General features: G+C 35.2%; 1 protein-coding gene across 1 annotated transcript; it reads left to right on the forward strand.

Annotated features, from left to right (window-relative positions):
• Window positions 1-2,952: 2,952 nt before the first annotated feature.
• On the forward strand, window positions 2,953-21,610 carry ANXA10 (annexin A10; the record flags this gene model as incomplete). Its single annotated transcript, XM_010293395.1, has 11 exons — window positions 2,953-3,034; window positions 5,453-5,547; window positions 9,948-10,061; window positions 11,917-12,007; window positions 12,635-12,714; window positions 16,001-16,054; window positions 16,193-16,286; window positions 17,741-17,836; window positions 18,499-18,557; window positions 20,631-20,753; window positions 21,542-21,610. Coding segments are annotated over 11 exons (957 nt in total), but the record flags the coding sequence as incomplete, so codon positions are not given.
• Between the last annotated feature and the right edge of the window lie 461 nt (window positions 21,611-22,071).

The raw sequence follows: 22,071 nt of genomic DNA on the forward strand, positions 1-22,071 counted from the left end.
GGGAGAACTGAGCACATTCAAAAATCTTTTCTTTTGCCTGAAAGATATATTACAAGGGCTGCGTTGAGTTTTTTGGTCAAATATTTACAAGCCTGTGAGTCTGTATATTCAAAACTGGTTTTGCTATTATCAGTCCCTTCATTATGTTTTTGCAAATATGCATTCATGCAAAGCCCTTTTTTTTGTTCAGACTGTTTCATGAACAAAGATATATATTCAGAAATTATTAATGCTTGCCTCCATTCTGACTGAGAGGCAATATCTACTTCGAAAACACTTTTACTCGTTTTTCAATCCAAGTACTATGCAGGGATCCACCCTTTAAGCATCCACTAAGTTAGCCACTTATTTCTGATTTTAGTGCAAGCGTTGTAAATGCTGAAAAGATCAGTGACATACTGGTTCATTTTGTGACACTACAAACTTGAATGTGTGAAAGGAAATACCTTGCGCTAACTAATCTTTATGGGAATTCAACCTGTTCAAAGTTGATGCAGAGATGAAGAGCCAGCACTGGTATTTTAAATTAGGCTCAAATAAATGCACACATGTCCTACATTTTCTCTCCTCCCCACTGCCATCCTTCTGATCAGCGACGGCTGTGACAGGTTCTGAGGGCGCTTAAGCTGAACGCCAGATATACTTATGCTTTCTACCTTTGGTTTCAAGTGCAGGCTCAAAGTCTTTGAATCTTGTATCTGTTACTTGCATCCATTTGCATCCTACTATTCTTTGTTATTAATCCCATCAAAATGTTTTCTGTTTTGGCAACCTTAACATAATATTTGGTGATGTGTTGGCTTTGGATTTGTTTTGTTTTTCCTCTCGAGTTTGATGAGCTTTTTTACATCTCACATTTTGGGAAGCATGAATTACAGGGCCAGAAAGCTAAATTTCATTTTTTCCTAACTCATAGCATATGTCAATATATATTTTCGATTCTGCATTCTAACAGTGTCTTCTAGCACTTCTTTCCATAGTGATTTTGTTTATTAGTAAGCTTTGGGGTGATTTGTCCAGCTGACCAGCCACAGGGCTCAAGCATTTCTGTCCCCTGAGCTGCAGAGAATGATGATTGAAGTAAGGCCAGCATTATTTTGATGTGCTAGCAAGGGGGGAAGAATGGAGCCACATGTACCTTCTGGCCAAATAGCACTTGATTCCACACTGCCGTGAACGGCACGTGCCTAGGAAACTTCTGGTGAACAACATCTGAAGAAGTATGTGTACTGTCAGTAACTAGGATGTCAGGAGGATATAAACTCTCCATTTCTGAGGCTAATATCTGGAGATCCCTACCCTAGAGATGAGTTAAGTGACAAGTGAGGCCCAGGGTACACAGACAATTCCCACACTGACAGAGGAAGATGGGATGGTGCATATCTTGAAGATGAGTCTGCAATTCATTTCAGATACAACAACATATATCAACCTACAAAAATTGGCATGGTCTCCTTGTCTTCTCTATGGCCAGTATTTATCTCCATATTTCCAAAAGATTTTTTTTCTTATTATTTTCCTGATTGTTTTAATGAGTAAAAAGGCACGCTGTGTTTTATCTTCAGTTGTAAAAGCAGGACCTTGTATTTAAGTGATGAACAAGCTGCAGAAGTATATTTGTCTACTGATGAATACTTTCTTTTTTGTGTAAAGGCATGTTGCCCTATTAGTACTTTTTAAAGTAACTCCTTTAAAAATCTGAAATTTCTGAACAGACATTCTTTTCCTCACTTAGCCACTGACAATTTGTTGCCCCTACCTTTGCTTGGTGGGTCTAAAGTAATGATCAAACATATCAAGAAATTATGTTTTCCTTTTCATCTAAAATATCTACATCTTGCTTGGTGCTTTTTAATTGCTTTGATAAAATTGCAAGCCAGGGAAGCATGATTAGCAGCCATACACAAAATCTGTATGTGTATGTACGTCATCACTACTGAAGGCACAATATATAAATTACTTTCAAGTGTATGTAAAGCAAACAAACAAACAAAAAAACAAATTAGTGTAATCAGTGTAACTCCTGATTCTAGGACCTATTTGTAAAAATACCCCATTTATATTTATAAAATATATCCCACTTTACCTTGAAATGTAAATTTCAAGATAACAGTGTCATTTTAACCAGATGTATTGACTGAGATCAGGAATCATGACAAAAGATAACCTTTATACTTCATACGTCTGGAAAAGAAGGTAGAATTCTCAGAGAAACTAAAGAGGTTAACCAGGGGACAGAGCTAAGTAGCTTTCAACATCAGTTATTTTCTTCTGCACATGTATGGACCTGTGATTCTATTAAAATGAGTACACCAGTTCTGTTTATTATTCACAGATTTCTTGAATAAGAAAAATATATTAAATAAAGTATCATTGAGAATGAACTGACAGTAATTTAATCACCTACAAAGCAACTAGAAAAATGGTGTTGCCTTCTACATGGCTTATCAAAAAGCTATCTCACACTTAGCAATAACATAATTTCTTTAAAAATTCACTAGGTTTGGAAGCAACCTATGTATCTCATTCATCATTTTCTCACTAGTCCTTTCAAATTAGAAATACCATGAGAAATAGATATTGAAGACTGTCAGGGATATAATGGATTAACTTTGAAAGATAAAATGATATTTTCAGAAAAAGGTTGGGAGATAGACACAAAAATGTGGTTATATTTTAATGCAAAAAAAAATTAATTAGTGTTAAAATTTTAATTTAACTAAATTAAACTAAAGGCCTAACTCATGCTATGGGGAACTTCCTCAGATATGGTCTGTCTTCCTAGGGCTTACTGCAAGTTTAAGTTCTGTTTCATAAATTAAAAACTTTGCATCCTGTTCCCCATGAAACAAAGACAACTGAATGTTATTATTGTTGATTTTGAACAGAATCATATATGCAGTGTTATAGACGTAAAACACCTCAATTAAAGGCTGCTTTCTCCTTTAGCAGATACAAGGAACGATTTTTCCTGCTCCAAATTTTAACCCTATTATGGATGCCCAATTGCTAGGAGGAGCCCTACAGGGAATTAGTGAGTATCTTGACTGATTCTAACACATCTTTTTTTTTTTCAGAAAGCTCTCATAAAATAAAAACATTAGGCAAAATTAAAACTCATAATATTAAAAGTGTCACGACGTATCTGTTGATTCTTCAAGGTATCACAATAAGACACACTGGTGATGTCCAAAGAAATCATGTATTTGCATTTACAGGAACTAAGAGGTGATTAAGATTAATCTAAAATCTATGCCAACACTTACAGTAATGAATGCTTTCCTTGAGAAAATAAGAAAAAGAAAACAGAATTCTGTGTTATGCCACTACAGTGAAGGCCAACAAAGGAAAGGTTTTTCATTGTAACTTCAACAATTAACTATTACTGTTAAGTCTTTTAATCAGTCATCAAGAAATAAATGGAGTAGAAAGTTTAAAGAATTTATTATCTTTTACTCAAGAGCAATTTTTGCTTTCAGTCTAAGAACACAAAAAATTTTTGTTCACCAAAGCACTCTGTTCAGTTTTTTGTGTTTTCCTGTTGAACATTGTTGGTATTGCTGATATTGAGTTTATTTTTTTTTACTATCTATCTGAAACATTTTCCTCACATTAAAATTGTTTTCTGTACCAGAATTTTTATACCTCTTGAGCCTTTCACAATGTTGTACAGCACCAAATTGTGCATTCTGTTTTCAGTTTCTAATGGAAATGTGAGGACTCAGACTTAATGCCAAATGAACCACAATGGGTATTATTGATCAAGGGAAATCTGAAATATCTTTTTGATTAAGCTGGCTACAGATGAAAAGTTTTAAACATTTTGCTAAACTTCAAACAGTACTTTTAATGCAATGTTGCTAACATGACAACGCAGAGATTATTTTCTGCATTCGATACCGTAAAATACAAGCACATTAACCTTACTTTTAATTTACCTATCAAAGTACATGAAACAAAGTTCTAATTTCAAGGACAACTGGTGAAATAAAAAGTTCAGCTTCAGAGAGTTTAAGTCTCCATAGCTTTTACAGGCACCCTGACCCCAAATCTTGCACACGACATTCATTCTTGTGAGGAGGTTCAGTCAAATATGTTCAGTTGCATATGACACCAGTGTTTTTACACAAATGAATAAAGTTATTTAGGTTTTCAAATATTTCCTGAGTCCTTCTTAGTTTTTACTGTAAAGACTATATAAGCTGTACAGATTCCTAGTGATAACTATTTTCTGAAAAGTAAAAAGAAATCCTTATGCACAGTTTCAGTAATACTTCCATTTTGTGAGTTTCATGAAAATGAATCAGACAGATGTTAAATCAGTGTCTTGCTAAAAAGCTGGTGTAATTGTGACTAGATGATCCAGATGAAAAAGAGCTCAACCTGGTGTACAGCGAGCAAATATATACTTCCGCTGCCAACTTTAAAAAAAAAAAATCAATGTCCAATTACTTTTTTGTCAAAATGGAACCTGTCAGTTGTAGATTGTACGATAAAATCTGTCTAACAAAGCTGTAATAGGTATAGAATGTGTATCTGTAACATATATATATGCCTATATAACAATGGCTTGTAGAAACTTGAAAGACAACTCTACACCATCCAGATGCCAGCTGATCCCTGTGCTTTCCAGCCTAATTCATCTCTGCTGCAAGTGTGATAAAGTCAGCTGATTTACACTTGGAGATAAATTTATGCTGGGATATCATTAAATCATGACATTTCATTATTTTAGCCATCTGAAATTACCAAGAGCCAACTTTTGGGATGGACAAAAAAATTAAAATTAAAAATAATTTTCAGAATGCGTTAATCATCATCATCTTTTCCATAAGCAGTAAGTACTGATTCATTATAGAAGTTTAGCAGTATATCTAGTCATCAAACAAAAGATCATAGGCAACCTTCAATAAAATGCCCTTGGAAATTGGTTAAAATATTATATTTTTTAAAACTTCATAACTTATTTTATATAGTTCCTCTGAAAATGTATCTCTCTCAGTTTTTCAACAAATGGTCTGACCATAATTTGTCATCCCCATAAAAGAGATCCCTAATGCAGGAATGACAATTTAATCAATATCAACAGAGCATACAAGTATGACTTCCCAGGCTCAGCCACAAGTTCTGCGAGTGTGCCCAGTTCGGAACAGATGAAAGCCTCTCTCAGTTTTATGAATGCTTTCAAATCCTTTGAGCTTGAAAGAGATTGTGATGCATTGGATAATAACAGACTACTTCACTTTTTGCTGGTATCACACCAGCAAGTGAAAGGTACATGAGCACAGTAAATATAACTGATGTTGGTAAATACCAGCCAGATATTAATCTGTTGATCTATTTTTTTTCAAGAAATTAGGTTAGTGTTCTTGAACAAAACATGAACAATCACAAATGTAAGTAAATAACAACACTTTGTTAATTTAGAGTCTGTGTCATGTTTCCTTCACAGGTTGTGAAAAAGATGTGTTGATTGATATTCTAACGCAGCGCTGCAATTCACAGCGGCTTATGATTGCCGAGGCGTACAGAGACATGTATGGCAGGGTATGACAGCCATTTTGTACTTTCATTACTTCTGTCTCTCCTGTCTCCAGTGTGGTTGGTCAGCCCTTCTCTCAGGTCAGTCACTGGAATCAAAAGCCTGGCAGAGAGCTGGCTGGCACCAACCGATCGGCACACAACTTTGCTCATGTAATTATCAATACCCTTGACGGGTTCAAATTGTCATCTATATAGCAGTAGAAGTACATCTGACACACCCAAAGTTGAAAATAGGGACATGCAAAGTTTCTTCTTCTATAGTTCATTCTCCTCTGTTGACCAAACCAGAATCTCTGGACAGTCTTATTGCTTTCTCTATGTGCTTTTGGGGGGGTCTGCATTACTTTTTTTCAAGTATTCTGGATACATAATAAAACAGTATTGTATTTGGGTTGAACACCAAAGAAAAACACTATACCAACAATTGCAGGTAGTTGGTTTTTATCCACACACTGATTAATGTTCTCACCTCAAGCACTGACATTCTAAGACCTCATATCATGTAATCCCATACACTAAGTGCAATAATCATCTAAACTGCTTAATGTTAAATTTATGAATCTTTGAAAGGTGTTTCAAAAATTTCAAGACATAAAAAGTTAGGGTTTCTTTTTTCAAATGCATTTTATCCATATTTACTGTATATAACAAGGTATTTTTTGTTATATGAGTTCTTAAACATACAGAGAGATAGATATTCTCATTCTGTTTCCAGATCTACTATTGCTAACCAAATGACTGTGGGGAAGTTGCAATGCCTGTATTTTCCCCAGTTACCCCAGCTATATAAGGGTGAAAATAATAGCAACACCTTTTGTAAAATCCCTGGGAAATCTAGTGATGAAAACTGCTGTATGAAACTAGATACTATATTGGAAAGATAAAGAAAAATGCTGTGATTAAATTGACCAGACATGCCCTTCCCCTAATAGAAGCCAGACAAACATTTTAAACAAAATCCAGTTTTCTTCCTGAAGCCTGAAAAAATAACAGCTCACTGGAAAATGCCTTCAAGGTCAATGTATGTTTGCCATTGAATCAATCAGCGTGAATGAGGACAGCAAGTGTGCAGCAATCCTACCACACAGCCATCAGCCTTAATTAGAGTTAACTAGGAACGGTTCATTGAAGAACTCCACATTAACTGCTGATGTGGTAGTCTGTTACACCACCAGTCTGTTAACCAGTAGAACAGTGTATTTTCTTTGGGTAGCTGAGCAATTTTCGGGAGACAGCTTTTTTACCAACCATATACCAAAATACCACACAACCGTTGACCTCTAAATATGCTGAAACAGCCCCTTACTCTCCTATAAGTGGGGGAAGAGCTGGATTTAATCAGTGTAGTGGGCTGATTTTGTGTTGTTATTCACCTATAGAAGTTCACTGGCTTTATTTGGACTGTTATAAAAAATCAAACACACAATATTTGTGGTATTTTAGATGCAGTCTTGAATGGATAAGTATGTTTTAATAGATCATAAAAGAACAGTAACTGAATCACAGGTATACTTACCTTCCAAAGACTGTGACAATGATTGAGATCAGTGGATCTGAATGATTAAAAGTGGTTTTCTCTTATAAGGTATTTGTTAGGTTACCATTACCATTACACATGCAAACAACACAAGTTCAGTGTTTATCCATGCAACATTCCTCACCGAGTATTAGTTTTACTTATAGAAAACTAAAGCATGTCAAGCTACCCAAAGGTGCCTGTGATGGTAAAGCACCCAAGCCCATTCTTTTCAAGTCTTCATTTATCTCCTTAATCACTGGACAGTGCTCCTTCTCTACTCTGCCCATAGCGGGAGGCTGGGTTTTTTTTAACCTTTTCTCTAGAGTGTTTCAACTGGACCTATCATTTTAACAAGGGAAAACATTTTAAAACTTCATATTACTTTTTATCTTTAATTTTTGCCCTCTGATACGTGAAGGTGACCTAGAGATAACACTAATGATATCTCAATAAAGAATTGCCAAATGTCCTTCAGGAATGGAGTTATAATTTGCCATATTTAATATTCATAGAGAACAATTACTGACTTTCTCACCACTGATCTATTTGTATTTTCTTTTCAAATCCAAAATAAAAACATAAACAAATAAATAAAACCCTATGAAAACACACCACCTTTTTTTCAATTAAATTTCAATTAAATTAAATTTTCAATTTATACCTCTGTCAGCCATATTCAGTCAATCTGAAGTGCTATAAAGCCAGTGGCCACAGACCTAAAGATCTAGAAGAACTAAAAAAGACAATGAAAACCTCAGATGTCATTTTTAAGAACTTCAGTCTCCAAAACTATGAATAATAATAGAGAGGAAAGGCACACAAACTATTTTTATATTCCAGCAAGGGCTACAGAAAATTCTGAAACTCATGGAACATCTTGCATATACACCCACAATTTTAATTTAAATGAATCTGTTAAGCATTCGGTATACTTTACAGTGCAAGATACATCAAGATATTCTTGACAGCTTTCCAAAAAACCCACCTACTTCTACCTTTTGCCATGTGGAAATAGGAGTCAGTACAAATTAGCTCTAATCTAGTTCAGAAATGAAACAGGAATGCTGATCATTTTTGTCTCATCTGTGAGAGCAGATATACTGAAATGCCTAATCTGGTTAGTGTCCCATGCAATTTATTTGACTGATGCCTCAAAAGTTTGCTATCTTGGGCAAGAACTGCTGAACAGGATAGGATGCATCTCTGATTGCTGCAGGATGCAGCCCTGAATTGCTGCAGTTTACACTCAGAAGATACCTTAGCACATGTCAGTGATAGCATTTCTTTGGCTGTAATCTGTATTAATGGATATATCGCATTGGGCAAACATGCCATTCAGCTGTGCCAGCTTATGAGCAGTAAACTGCAGGACAGAGAAGACAGACAGGGAATAAGAATTTTAGCATTCTCAGTTTAATTGTGGTAAACCTGTCTGTCCAGTCCTCCACCCTCTTAATTTCAATTCAGCCTGTTCAGTATGGTAGCCACTATGCCCATTCACTTGACAAATGTAAAGTGTGGCACATTAGAAGGAGAAATATATAAAAAAAGAAAATAAAACCCTGAACTGTCTGCATGATTCAGACATACAGGCAAGCTTTAAGTTCCTTCTTATAGTTGTCCTTCAGGGATTTCTTGTAGCAGAGACGATTAGGAAATGTTAATAATGACAACTTAGAGTTGTCTTTTCTTATTTTTCAATACTTCGCTTCCCTTAGTTCTGATTGCAGGAGTAATTTTTAATTAATATCCATTTGTATTATTAACCCATTTTCCCACAGGCATGTTGTCAGAAGTGAAATGTCTTAATGAATTAATTTCTGTTCCATGTCTGATTTAGTGGTTGCCAAATGCACCTAATGTGCATTCACTGAAGACTGCATATGTTTCTTCATCATAAATTTAATTTTTAATGTGTATATGTGTATATGTCCTCTAGCTACTAATTTAATTTATTCAGATATGTTTCAAAACCGAAGTACAGGCCTGAAAAGGATGCAGCTCTGAAAACATAATAGTTTATGTCACGGGAACCATTTCTGGTACTCCTTTAAATTCAGACTTAGGTCAGAACATATCTGACAGCTGCCTAGTGCTGTACACAAAACATTAAAAAAGTGAGTGCACAAGTATCCTCTTAATCAGAAACAGCAATAGTATGACAAGCTTTTGGCATTTGCAGTGTTTTGAAGATTACTACCAGGAAAGCTGAGAGTGGGGAGGAAACTCTCATCCATTACTCAGCTACCTGGCAAGTGAGTACTGAGACACATGCGGGGGAAGAGGGAGGTTCCTTTTTGTTAATCCAGCATCTGTCAAACATAGTGAATTCAGTTTGAATGTAATATATACATAAACTGAGCCACATAAACTTCGAGTAATCCAAAGCAGATATTTTTATATACTAGGAGCAATATGGATGATTTTTTTAAATTATTCACATAGTGAGTAACATTGAAAAAAGCACAAAAAATCATCTGTGTTCTATGGGATTTGAATCCCAAAGGCGCTGAGCTTCCACAGATTCGCACAGGGAGTACGCAAGGGAAGCTGCAGATGCTTTGCCATGGTATGCAAGTTTCCAAGCCTGCAAGTAGCAGTTGCACTTAAATGCCTGAATTTTATTCCGTATTCTAATGAACCGAGCATCAACAACCCTGCGTAGTGTACTGGCATGTGTTTATTGTCATCTCACACATACTATTAGAAGAAGCAGGTACAATTTAAAAGAATATTCTTCTTACTTCATTTTAGCCAGAATTCATCTTCAACAGTTCATCTTTATTCATTTACAGAGAAAACCACTAATACTTTTTTTAAGCTGTCTTCATAAATCGTGAGTATTGAAATAATCCTCACTATGCATTTTCTTTTTCTTTTCAAGGATCTGGTAACGGACTTAAAAGAGAATCTCTCTCATCACTTCAAAGAAGTCATGGTTGGCTTGATGTATCCACCTGCCTCCTATGATGCCCATGAGCTCTGGCATGCCTTGAAGGTATTTGTCAAATTCAGAATTGCTTAGAGTCACAGTCACTAATTACAGTACTGAACAGATGTTAAACTGATTTTTTTTACATTTCAATGGTTGATAAACTTCTGAAAGTTAGTACACGAGTAGTAGTACTACTATGTAGTACACTATGTCATCAGAAATAGAGTGCTATATGAAGTTTATTCATTGGTATGGTAAAACCAGCATAAATAATATCCTTGTCTTGTAAAAAATACAACCCATTCAACACCCATGGTAAACTCAGTCAGTGAAGAAGTATTTATACAGGGAAATGTAAAGCCCTGATCCTGCAAGCATTTATGTATGTTATGAACAAAATCCATTTGAACAGCCATTGCCATGCGCTAAGCCTCCACCTCTGAAAAGACCAATACTTCTTTAGCAGAACATGTCTTTACATAAACACTTACAAATTACTCTGTGACAAAGCTATGATTACTCCAGTCAAATTGAACTGATTGCACATTTTGAAGAAAATATTTCCTTTTCTTCCCAGGATCTGAGCCTGTGCTCCTTAAGCAAGTGAAGTTTTGAAACAAACAACAATATTTTTCCAAAGATCATCTAATTAAATGGTGAAATTCATTCTCACAGGGCATTGTGGAGACCAAAAGCACAAATCAGTTCATAAAGGACTTCAATAAATTCTTAGAAAACAGGTCCACTGTTGGCTATTGAAAATAATAATCCTTGGCAAATTCCTTCTCAGGAAATTCCTAAATTGCCCATTCCTGAAAGATGGGAAGGTGTATCAGAGCTCAACTGTTTTCCTTTTCTTTCCATCAATATTTGCTACTGTCCACTGTCACAAATAAGACACAGATTATACAACTCTGAGCAAGGTGATCTATCTTACATATTTTGAGAATCCCCTCAAAAAAAATTAACATTATTTTTCCTTGTCCTTCAGACACTTAAACCAATGCACTTTTTAGAACTACTGATACATTTTTAATTACAGTTGGCATAAAACGTACTGTGAAATATCACTGGTAGCACTGGAAGCATAACTTTTATTAAAATTATTGACAAGATTTCCAAAGTTTTATTTTTTTTCTAAATGTGGCTCAAAGTTGAACTTTCTTATAGTATTCTATCTTGATCTGGATTCATATAGCCAAAGTAAAATAAAAGGCCATATGTGTCTCCAGGCTCAGGCTCGATGTCATGTTCTCCCCTTATCCCAAATGCAGAATACTCACCAACACTATACATGTGCATATCAAAAGCAGCATATGCAGCATATCTTATGTCAATTCAAGTTTATAAAATTAATTCAAATCCTGTGGGAAAATACAGTAATTTGCAGCATTGCATGTATGGCCATGATACCTGCTTTAAATACCAAGTTCTACAGTAGACATCACAGACAGTAACATTCCTAAATAAACAAACAAATTAAAAAAAAAAAAACAGAAGAAGATAGAAGCACAAAATAATAGTTGTGCTCATATCTACTTCAGATTGCCTGAACACATGCTGGGGATGTATGCCCAATCTTTGCATCTGATTTCTTTCAACAAATCCTAAATTCTTACTAAAGCTCTAAAATTCTTCCCATTATGTTTCTGTCAACACCAGTCTTGCTTCATTCCCCACTTGTTAATGTACATGCTGAAACTCACATTAAGTAGGAATATATTTGAAATACAGGGTTCTACTATTAATTTAAAGTCAATTTCTATTTAAACAGGTAGACTATGCAAAAGTACACTCTGCATTGCTCCAGCAATGACTGCTATTCTTTTCTTACTTCTGATAAGCACAGCATTCCTTTCTTCTAAAAGCTGTGGCTTCTACTAACAATATCTTTTCAAATTTACTTCTTTCCACACAGGGAGTAGACACAGAAGAAAAATGCCTAATTGACATATTAGCCTCAAGGTCAAATATGGAGATCTTCCAGATGAAAGAAGCCTACTTAATGCGTAATGTTTTTTACAAGTGCACAGCAGCAGTTGTACTATGTGTGCTCCAGATGTATTAGCACATATAAAGGAACTGAATGACAAAAATGAATTCTCAATACCAACTGGTTCCCTTCCTCCCTCCTTTCCCATAACTATATACAAAAGGCTGATGCAAAACGTTTAAAGTTGAAAATACATCACAGTATTTTTGAGATGTATTGCTGCCTATGACATCTGAGATACCCAGAAGCCACATTCAGGGATTTTCAAAAACTTTTGCACACTTTATTCAAAAAAGTACATAAGCTGTTTTCCTTCAAAAAGTGCTTATTCAGGCTTCCTTGGTGGGACATTTCAGAGTATCTCACCACCACAGAGCAGCAGCAGTGGTGGGGCTGTGCCCATGGGTGGGTGGACAGGAGAGCCGGGGCAGCAGCTGAGGCCCCCCAGCAGGACCCGGACAGACCTGCCAGCCCCATGGCTAGGTCTGCATAGAACCTGCATGGGTTACTGTGGAATAATCACCACAGAAAATGGACGAGTATTTGCACCCTATTTATTTATCCTTTGTTTGCTAATATTCATTAGTACTACTCAGAGCATGTTCATTTGTGATTTAGATCATACATTTCTGGTTTAATCTAGAATACAATAATGATCTTCAACAAGATATCGATTCTGAGACTTCAGGTCACTTCAGAGATACGCTCATGAATCTTGCTCAGGTACTGTAAAAACAGGTAGTATGATTTACATTTCTAAAAATATCACAATAACTTTCGATGCTATTTGAGAAGTCTTAAATTTTAAGGTGACTGTTGTTAAAGCTAGTTCAATAGAGGGCTACACTTTTGAACAAGAGAGGGGGAAGAGCAGAAGAGAACTTAAATTCCTTCATCTACTTTGACTTTGACTTTGCCTTTCGGATGGAGGCAAAGGTCAAAAGACCTTACTTATTGAGTAAGTCCCTGGCCATTCAACTGCTGACCTTCTGCTCAATCTGACTCATCTCAAAAGTAGTCTACTTGCATGTACAAATGAGATTTTCATTTTTAAAGCTCTGTTTCCTCCATTGTTAGAATATACGGTTCATAATCCAGTCTAGGCATTATGTAAAAATGGAGATATATCCACATTTGACTATGAAAGAAAGTATTAAATAGTTCTCTTTTTTAAACATTATGTTCTTTGTGCTACTGCATATGCTAAATCACAGTATGTTTGCATGCAGGTAAACAAATTGTCACTATGACACACCACCTTTTACAGTTTTACCAATTTGTAGTTTTATCCAACAAAGTTGGTCATCCTTGTCAGATCATGAGTTCCCATTCTCACTGTTGTCACTGTGCTCATTATCTTAAAACTCTTTGGTAAACCAGAGTAACAAATAATGACAAAAGGACTGCAAGGAGATAACAGCATACATAAGGTATATCTGTATTTTTATATACATGTGTCTGGGGAAAAAGTGTTTTTTACTAAGATTTGAAATAGCAGCAGGCTTCATTGAGGTACAGAGATAAAGAGCAGATGTTTCAAATGTAGAAGCTATAAACAGGAATTATTTTTTCTGATGTTAGATGTTTTTCCCCCTTAATAACGAAAACTCTTCCTTGCTTAAAAACTAAGGGCTACAAATTATGCAACCTCACTTCTCATCTTTATTAATACCATGCGACACATTTTACTCATCAAAAGAACAAATTTAAAACAAATTATCTGAGACTACATTGTTAGTCCTTATTTTGTTAAACCACAGATATTGATAAAGAGGCTTGAAATCAGCAACTTCTTAGCTAACAAGATCTAACTGCTATTTTTCTCAAGATAAAGAAGAATTGCAGGAAATCCCAACTTCAGTCAGTTATACTGTATACTTCTGAGGAGTGTTAGCTGAATCATCCATGTTTGGACACAATCTTATATTAAAACTAGTGATATTTCATTAAAATACATCCTTTTTGTTCTAGTACCACTAGAACACTAAATCTAGCAATTTACAGAAGATTACTCTATAGCAATATTTCCAATGCATCCTTTAATACTTTTTTCAGACACCCTTTGCTTTGATTTCTATTAAATCTTGGGATTGATGACACACACATCTGACTACAGATAGAAGTAAATGTGCTTCACTTATGGAGAGCAAACTATTCAATGCTATAGTGTGGTATTTACAATTTTCATGTCCACACTAAGGCAGATTAGAAGTTATAAGTTATAGTCTTCCTAAATAAATTAACAGAGTTAAAAATTCAGGCTAAATAACATTCTGCTATGAGACAAACAGACTTATTCTAATTCTTTTTTTTGGGGTATTAACTGAAATGTGATATTTTTCTACAATTTAAAAAGTAATTATACACATTGTGGGATTCTCCAGCAAAAATACGCCAAGAGTAGTCACTGTTAAATGTTACTGGGGAAAGTAAGCATCTGACTCATGTAGAGTATTATTTAACTTTTCTTATTGTTCACTTGTCTGTCTTTTTTCCTGTGTTTTCTCATGTATGTAACTCTATGCAGTCATTCCAACATAATTTCCTTCAAGTAATTTGCCTTGTTACTAGGAATTCCACTATATGAATTTCTTACCATTTAATCAAAGTATAAATTAACATTTTTAAAAGGAAAGAGCTACAAATCAGTCATTCTACAAGTTGACAGACAATACAGTGTTTGTATTTTAATCCTCCCTTTCACATACAGGGTAAAATGACTGTAAATTTTAAACTTAAGTAAATTGTTTCAAACATGTATCATTAAGGCAGTGATTACACGTAGCTTGAGATTTTTAAGAGTTCTGCAACCAAGGCTGATTTGTATCCTTACAAGACAATAATGGTTAAAAAAGCAATTCCGGAAGTTGTGTGCTCTTCTCTTTTACTAGCAACTATTCAGATCATAGCGTGTTTACTTAAGCATATCAGCTTGATTTGTGCAACTGAGAAGCTATTAAATGTATGGGAACATTTGAAGTATTCTTCTGTGGTGTATGTATCAAAGCTGTCGATTTCCTAGTCTTGGATCTTAATTTTAGACAATGATTATGAGCAAGCAAAATCTCCATTATTTGATGAGCTTGCAGGGCTTTACAGTTTGTACAAGGAGAGAAAAAAAAAAAAAAGAGAAAAGAGTCTTCTAGCAATATGCATATTGATAAGAAATAACCAGCAAATGGCAAATGTTACTCTTACCTTTGTTTTCCCCTCATAGTTACATATTATAGTAAGCAATACAACATCCACAATACTGGGAATGGTGGTGGGATGGCGGTGATAAGGTAAAAGGCTATTTAAAATGGGACTAAAAATGGGATGGGTTTATCCGCTGCCCCCATTTTTTCCTCTCACAAGACCGTTTGTCATTGCAGAGTTCCTCTACTTAGAGGAAGTGAAGACATAACATTACAACTTGAAGATACTTTCTATAGTTGCAAATTCAACCATTCATAGAATCATAGAATCTTTGGGTTGGAAGGGAACTTTCAAGGTCACCCCCTGTAGTGAGCAGGGACATCTTCAACTAGATCAGGTTGCTCAGAGCCCCGTCCAACCTGACCTTGAAGGTTTCCAGGGATGGGCCATCCACTGCCTCTCTGGGCAACCTGTGCCAGTGTTTCACGACCCTCATTGAGAAAAATTTCTGCCTTATAGCTAGTCTAAATCTGCCCTCTTTTAGTTTAAAACCATTACCCCTTGTCCTACTGCTACAGGCACTGCTAAAAAATCTGTCCCCATCTTTCCTATAAGCCCCCATTAAGCACTAGAAGGCTGCAAGAAGGTCTCCCCAGAGCCTTCTCTTCACCAGGCTGAACAAGCCCAACTCTCCTCACCTGTCCTAGGCTTGAATTGAATTGAATACACTGATTGAATACATTGATCTCATCTAAAAGCCCATTGGTGTTATCTCAAGAAATGAAACATAGCTTCATATAGAGATGACTTTACATTCCTACAGTCTTCCTAGGATTTAACTTTTGAAGAAAATTTATCTTTTTTCCCCCAGGGAACAAGGATGGAAGGATATGCAGATCCTTCTACAGCTGCTCAGGATGCAATGGTAAATGTAGTCAGATGTGAGCTTCTCAAACATTAAAAAAAAAAACAAAAAAAAAAAAAACAAATACAAATGTTGAAAAGTGATTTAGGACTTACTTAAAATCATTTGCTTTTTTTTTTTCTTTTTCTGGTATATTAGATTCTATGGGAAGCATGTCAGCAGAAAACAGGCGAACACAAAAACATGCTGCAAATGATTCTCTGCAACAAGAGTTACCAGCAGTTGTGGATGGGTAATCCAGCAGTTCAGCTGTTTGAACATAGGAAAGAGAAAATTTGACTTGCTAATAAAACCATGGTTTACATACCAAGAAGCTCAGTGTGCAGCAGGGTATTAGCCTGAAACCTAAGTGCGATTCCCACTGATGTTAATGGGATTTTGGAAGTAATACAAAACTGAACTGAGGACTACAGACAGCTGTAGATAGAACAGACAGACATCAGGATGCCTATTAGCAGAGAGAAGAACGCAAGACCAAAGGCAGGCATAAGCTATGGCTGCACTGACTTTACACAGGACAGAACTGGATGAGGCGGATTTTTCTTAAGTATTTTCTTCATTTTTCCTAAGTAACTCTTTGCTATGAGTGGAAACACCTTGGGAGAGGTAGCTGGAGCATTTTCAACAAATGTTTGTATGTGAAAACACATTGTTGTGTTGAAGCTTTTCCCCGTAAGTTTCAAAGAAGTTTTTGATGGGAACACTTCAGGGCCCACATCCACTCTCTTGTAATGAACATACACACAGAAACATAATAGGACATTTTTATTTAAAATAGATAATCAGACATAATTACAGATTGCAAGAAATTTATGTGACATCATCCAGATCTTCCACTGTAGAAAAGAAACCTGTTGTATCTGTTTGGTGACAAGTTTGAGATTTTTCTTTGCTCAGCAGTGGAAAAGCAGTCTGTTTGGTTATAAGTTTATCACTGTGCAACCAGCTGTATTTCTTATGCCAACTTCTAACAGTAGCTTAGAACAACTTTGCTGCCATGGATCAACAAATTAATTCTTCTATCATGACTTCTGTAAGACTGGTGATGACAGGATTAACATAACATACCAGCTTATGCTCTACTCTCTGTAACAGGGATTTGAAGGCTCTGCCTCTGCAAGAGTTGTAGTCCTCTGCAAGTTTTGTAGGAAGCAGTGAGTTCAAAATTTTCCTCCTCCCCTAAAGGAGTAAGCACGCTCTGTATATTCGTGTGTGTAAGTCTGGATACCTGCATTATCCAGAGAGTGTCCATGTCTGGATAACTGACATGTGACGCATGTCATACCATGGCTTCACAATCTGTGAATCTCTGGCCAGTTTTAGCCAAGCTGAGCAAGGAAGTTCTTGCTTCTTACATGTTCTTGCTTCATGACATTCTTACAAGTTTCATAAACAGAGGTTGCTAGATGGAGATTTATTAAACCTTCAAGTGAAACAGAGGCTTTGGCATGCATTCTTTTTATACTGTATGCTGGAGAACCCAGAGAGAGAATGTCCTGGAAGCCAAGTTTCAGGCTACTCATGTAGATTGCCTTAGCTGGGGGATAAAAACATAATGGAACAATGAGAATAAATAGGAAAAAAAATAAACTCAATACTTATGGTACTGAGGAGAAGCAGGAGAAAAAAGGCAATTTGATCATTATTAATGAACAAGAATAATCAAGAATTTTTTTTACCCCCAAGTTTTCCAGGAGTTCCAAAATATCTCTGGGCAAGACATAGTAGATGCCATTAATGAATGTTATGATGGATACTTTCAAGAATTACTGGTTGCAATAGGTAATGTAAAAATATTATTTTATACTAGCAGTAATGTTTTAATAAATATCTAGCATGGTATCTCTGATGCATCAAGAATACTGTTTTTCTGATATTTTTATCCACTTTACTGTCCTATATTGTGTAATTAAATTTCCAGAGATAATTAGAAAAGAATATTTGAACTACTTTTCCATGTTTGTGTACATCTAAAAATGTATATCTGCAGCACTAGATTCTGACTGAGAAGAACTAATAGGTGTTCTTTATTTGATAACAAATTTTATGTGATCAATGAGAACTGCATTACCAACTGATTCTATACATATTAAATAATTGGCAAAGTTTTCAGGACTTCAGTAGCATATAAAAAAGTTCCAAGTTTTATGTGCCTTTGTCTTCCACTTACAGAATAAGGATAATAGTATTTGTACAATGATGTCATGTGAGCATATTCACTGATTTTTAATAAGCCTTTTGATGCAACAGCAATGAGTTGCCACCCAAAATAAGTTCCAGGATTTTAAAATTATAAATATAGTTATGTTTGTGAAAACTAATAGCTTAATTTTAAGCTGAGTCATGGACAGCAGTACACAGCTTTCTATTTCAAGGAGCCTAAAGCCAATGGAAAATATTATATTATAATCTTATGTTTACCTGTTGCAACTCTTCTCTCCTAGTTCTCTGTGTTCGCGACAAGCCTTCCTACTTTGCTTACAGGCTTTATAACGCAATTCATGTAAGTAGTCTTTCTTCATCACGTATCATAAAAAGTAGTGTCCCTATTTTTCTGTTTGCTTGATTATTCTTAAACAAGTACTTACAAATCAGCCCATTCAATCTTTAAGGTGTGACTGCATGTCTTAAAACTGTTGGTACCAACATAAATTTCAAAGCAGTAGTGCCTAAGCAACAGTTAGGATCTAACAGTAACAGTAAAAGGTTAAATATTTAGATTCTTAAAAAAAATCTGATAACTGTCGATTTGTTTTCAATTGAAAATCTTTCTTTTCTATGGATTGTATCTCCCCCTGCTGTGCAGAACTCAATGTGCACTTTTCTTACTATGCAATTTTTATCTCTAGAGATTTAATAAGTATCACTAAAAACGAAATCATAAATTAACGTTACATAAAAACAAATAGTCCTATTTTCTTGTAGGACTCAGTGTACATATTCAGGTTCTTTACCTTTGTGTGTGGATGCTGACCTACTAAAACAAATGAGTGCCAAGAAGAAATGTGGGTAAATGCAAAAAAACACCTGCAAATTCTTCCTACTAGAGGTCACTGAAGACATTTTTATTTGTTTTTCATTCATTAGTGAAAATAATGAAGCATTATGTTACATAAAAGATGTATAATATTTGAAGTTTAATTTTTTAAGTGTAATCTTTAGAAGATGGTCATAAAAGCCAGCCATGGGTAAAATATAAAGTATCATCTTAGAGCAGGACTGGCAGATAGGATTCAAGCCAGAACCATCAAACAAAACTTTTCAGCAACACTTCAACAGGGCTCCAGTTTCCTCTTCCAGATGCTGCCACTACTGCCATCCCCTGTTTCAGTGAAACCAGCAACAGTGGCAGCAAAGAACCCAGGAAAATCCCAGGGGCTGAGAGGAAGAGGCAGTATTTTGTCTGAGTGGTCAAAAGAGGATTCTGGCACATGTCATGAAAAAGGTTTGCCAAAAGTACCAGGAAATACCGACTATCAGGAAAAGTGATGTTTCTCAAAGGTCCTGTACCAAGGCAGCTTTTCAAGTTAAAACCTCACTTTTAATTTTAAAAAACATCACATAGATAGTTTTCTTCTATATTCTATTCAGATCATATATGTGATGCAGGAAAAAGGTTTTAATTGTTAAGAATAAACATTTGCATTTTGTTTTCATTAATATTTTACACTGTTTTCTCAAAGCATTTTAATGAATACAGATAATTCTCAAAAGAAACACAAGAATTTAAAATACTCTGTATTTTTGCAGACAAGCTGTGTCCAGATTATACCACAAGCTTTTTACACATCCACTTATAATACAATATAATAAAACCCACACAGGATTCTAACGCTTGAAATCATAGCCCATAATGGTTTCTAAGAAATATTTTAATCTAGCCATCAAACATGTATCAAATTGTCTATATGCAGCTTTTTTAATATATCTCATTACTTGTTTTTTGGAGAACAAGATTTCAATATCAAAGGCTAGTCGATAAAATTACAATTTAGCTTTAAACAATCTAAACTGGTCATCAGTCATCCCAACCCTAAAACTGTTTTAATTACTTTTATTGCCACTAGATGTCCCCATGCTCCACACAATTACAATACGACAATTTAGAAAAAGTAAAATTAAAGCACAGCTGAATACAAGCTATGTAAATTCCAAATCAATCGTTAAAAATCTCATTGAATTCACATTCTGCAGCAGTTGTTGTGAAATAGATTATTGGTATCAACATAGTTTGAATGGACTCCACAACGACAGTCACAACAGCTACCTACAAACTGAATACCCAAGAATACTGACAAAAGTTCTTCAGGTTTTCTATTTAAAAGTTTCAGTGCATGGCTAGAACACCAATATGTGGGGAATCTCTGTTATCCAGTCACATGAATTCTACTATTTGAGCATGTGAAAACTCTGTAGGAAAAAAGCCTTGAATGCTTTGACTTCTTTAAAATCTAGGATATCTTTATGGTAGCCTAATTAATTGGCTTATCTCTTAAACATTAATATGAATGTATACAGATAGGCAAACACATACTGTCCAGCTTTCAAGCTTCCTCTCATCTTCTTTTCTTTTTAGGACTTTGGCTTTCACAATAAAACAGTTATAAGGATTCTCATTGCCAGGAGTGAGATTGACTTGATGAATATACGGCAGCGATACAAAGAGAGATACGGGAAATCACTCTTTCATGACATTAAAGTAAGTTTTTACCCACTTTTGCATATATTCAGCACTGGCACCACACGGACTGTGTGTGTTAATACCCATTCAATCACTTGGTTTAAAAAAAAAAAAAGGCAATGTATAAAAACAATAGCGTATCTTCTCAGTGCCTCATGCTGACCTTAGTAAGTGAGCAGTGAATACTCAACTCATCCTCATTCTATGTGATTTCATCCCTCCTCAACAGCAAGAGGAAGATATAAACAGGGTAGGACAGTGTATGCTGAGGAATAGTTTGCATGAATAGTTTCAACACTAATTGATACCATCTTTTTTCACGCTGACCTGCAAGGTTAGGCTGATACCACTCTCATGCAAAACTGAGATAAAAATCTGGTTTTATCCTTGCACTTAGTATCAACTATTCCTCATGTACTCTTGCTCTGTATCTTAAAACAAAACTCTGACACTGTTTAATTGTACAAAAATGACTCTTGCTAAGACACTTGACCTTTTTTAGTTGCTATAATCCAACTGTAAGATGTGCAGTAACTGTAAGAAATTGCTCATGATTTTTTGGTATTGAACTTGAGAAGTATTAAACAGGTTTGATCCAACATTTCAAAGGTCGATTGTTTCTAGGTCCCCAAGCAATCAAAGCCCAAGGTACGTGAAATTAAAAAAATCTTGGCCTAGAATCCTTAGGAACACTGTCATATTTTACAAAACCCTTACAACATCAGTCTAGTCCTTGTCACACACCAAGAGAAGAAAAATTAAGAAAACGTATAGTAACAGAAATGTTGATTTTTTTTTTCTTGCAGCATTTTGCTTCAGGTCATTATGAGAGTGCTTTACTTGCTATCTGTGCTGGTGATGCTGAAGATTATTAAGGAAGATGAACTTTGAAGGCTGTATAAATCTACTCTAAATAGAGATTGAAGCTGTACACAATACACTAACTGTAAGAGATCCCTATAATATATAAAAGAACAGAAAAATCAGTCCTATACATTTGCTAATATTAAATCTTTCTTGAGACAGGAAAAAATGTTGGCAGGAACATGGTTTTATCCCTAGTTCTAATTAATATTTCTGTTTCTATGATTAATGTAAATTAACAAAGCAAATGGTAAAATAACTCCATGGAAGCATATGTTTATCATTTAGTCTTGCAACATCCCAAACATTAGACAATAGGCTCTGGAAAAACCTATTCACTTCCACACTGGAGAGAAAGAATGTTTTGCTTTATTTAATTTTATCAGCATGATTTCTTCCTTTAAGTAATTTTTTTCTTTTCTTTCCCACTTCTTATACCTCGTATTTTATGCTCTTGAACTCTATTGTTTTA

Source organism: Phaethon lepturus, unplaced genomic scaffold, assembly GCF_000687285.1.
Source record: "Phaethon lepturus isolate BGI_N335 unplaced genomic scaffold, ASM68728v1 scaffold19810, whole genome shotgun sequence".
Lineage (NCBI taxonomy): Eukaryota > Metazoa > Chordata > Aves > Phaethontiformes > Phaethontidae > Phaethon > Phaethon lepturus.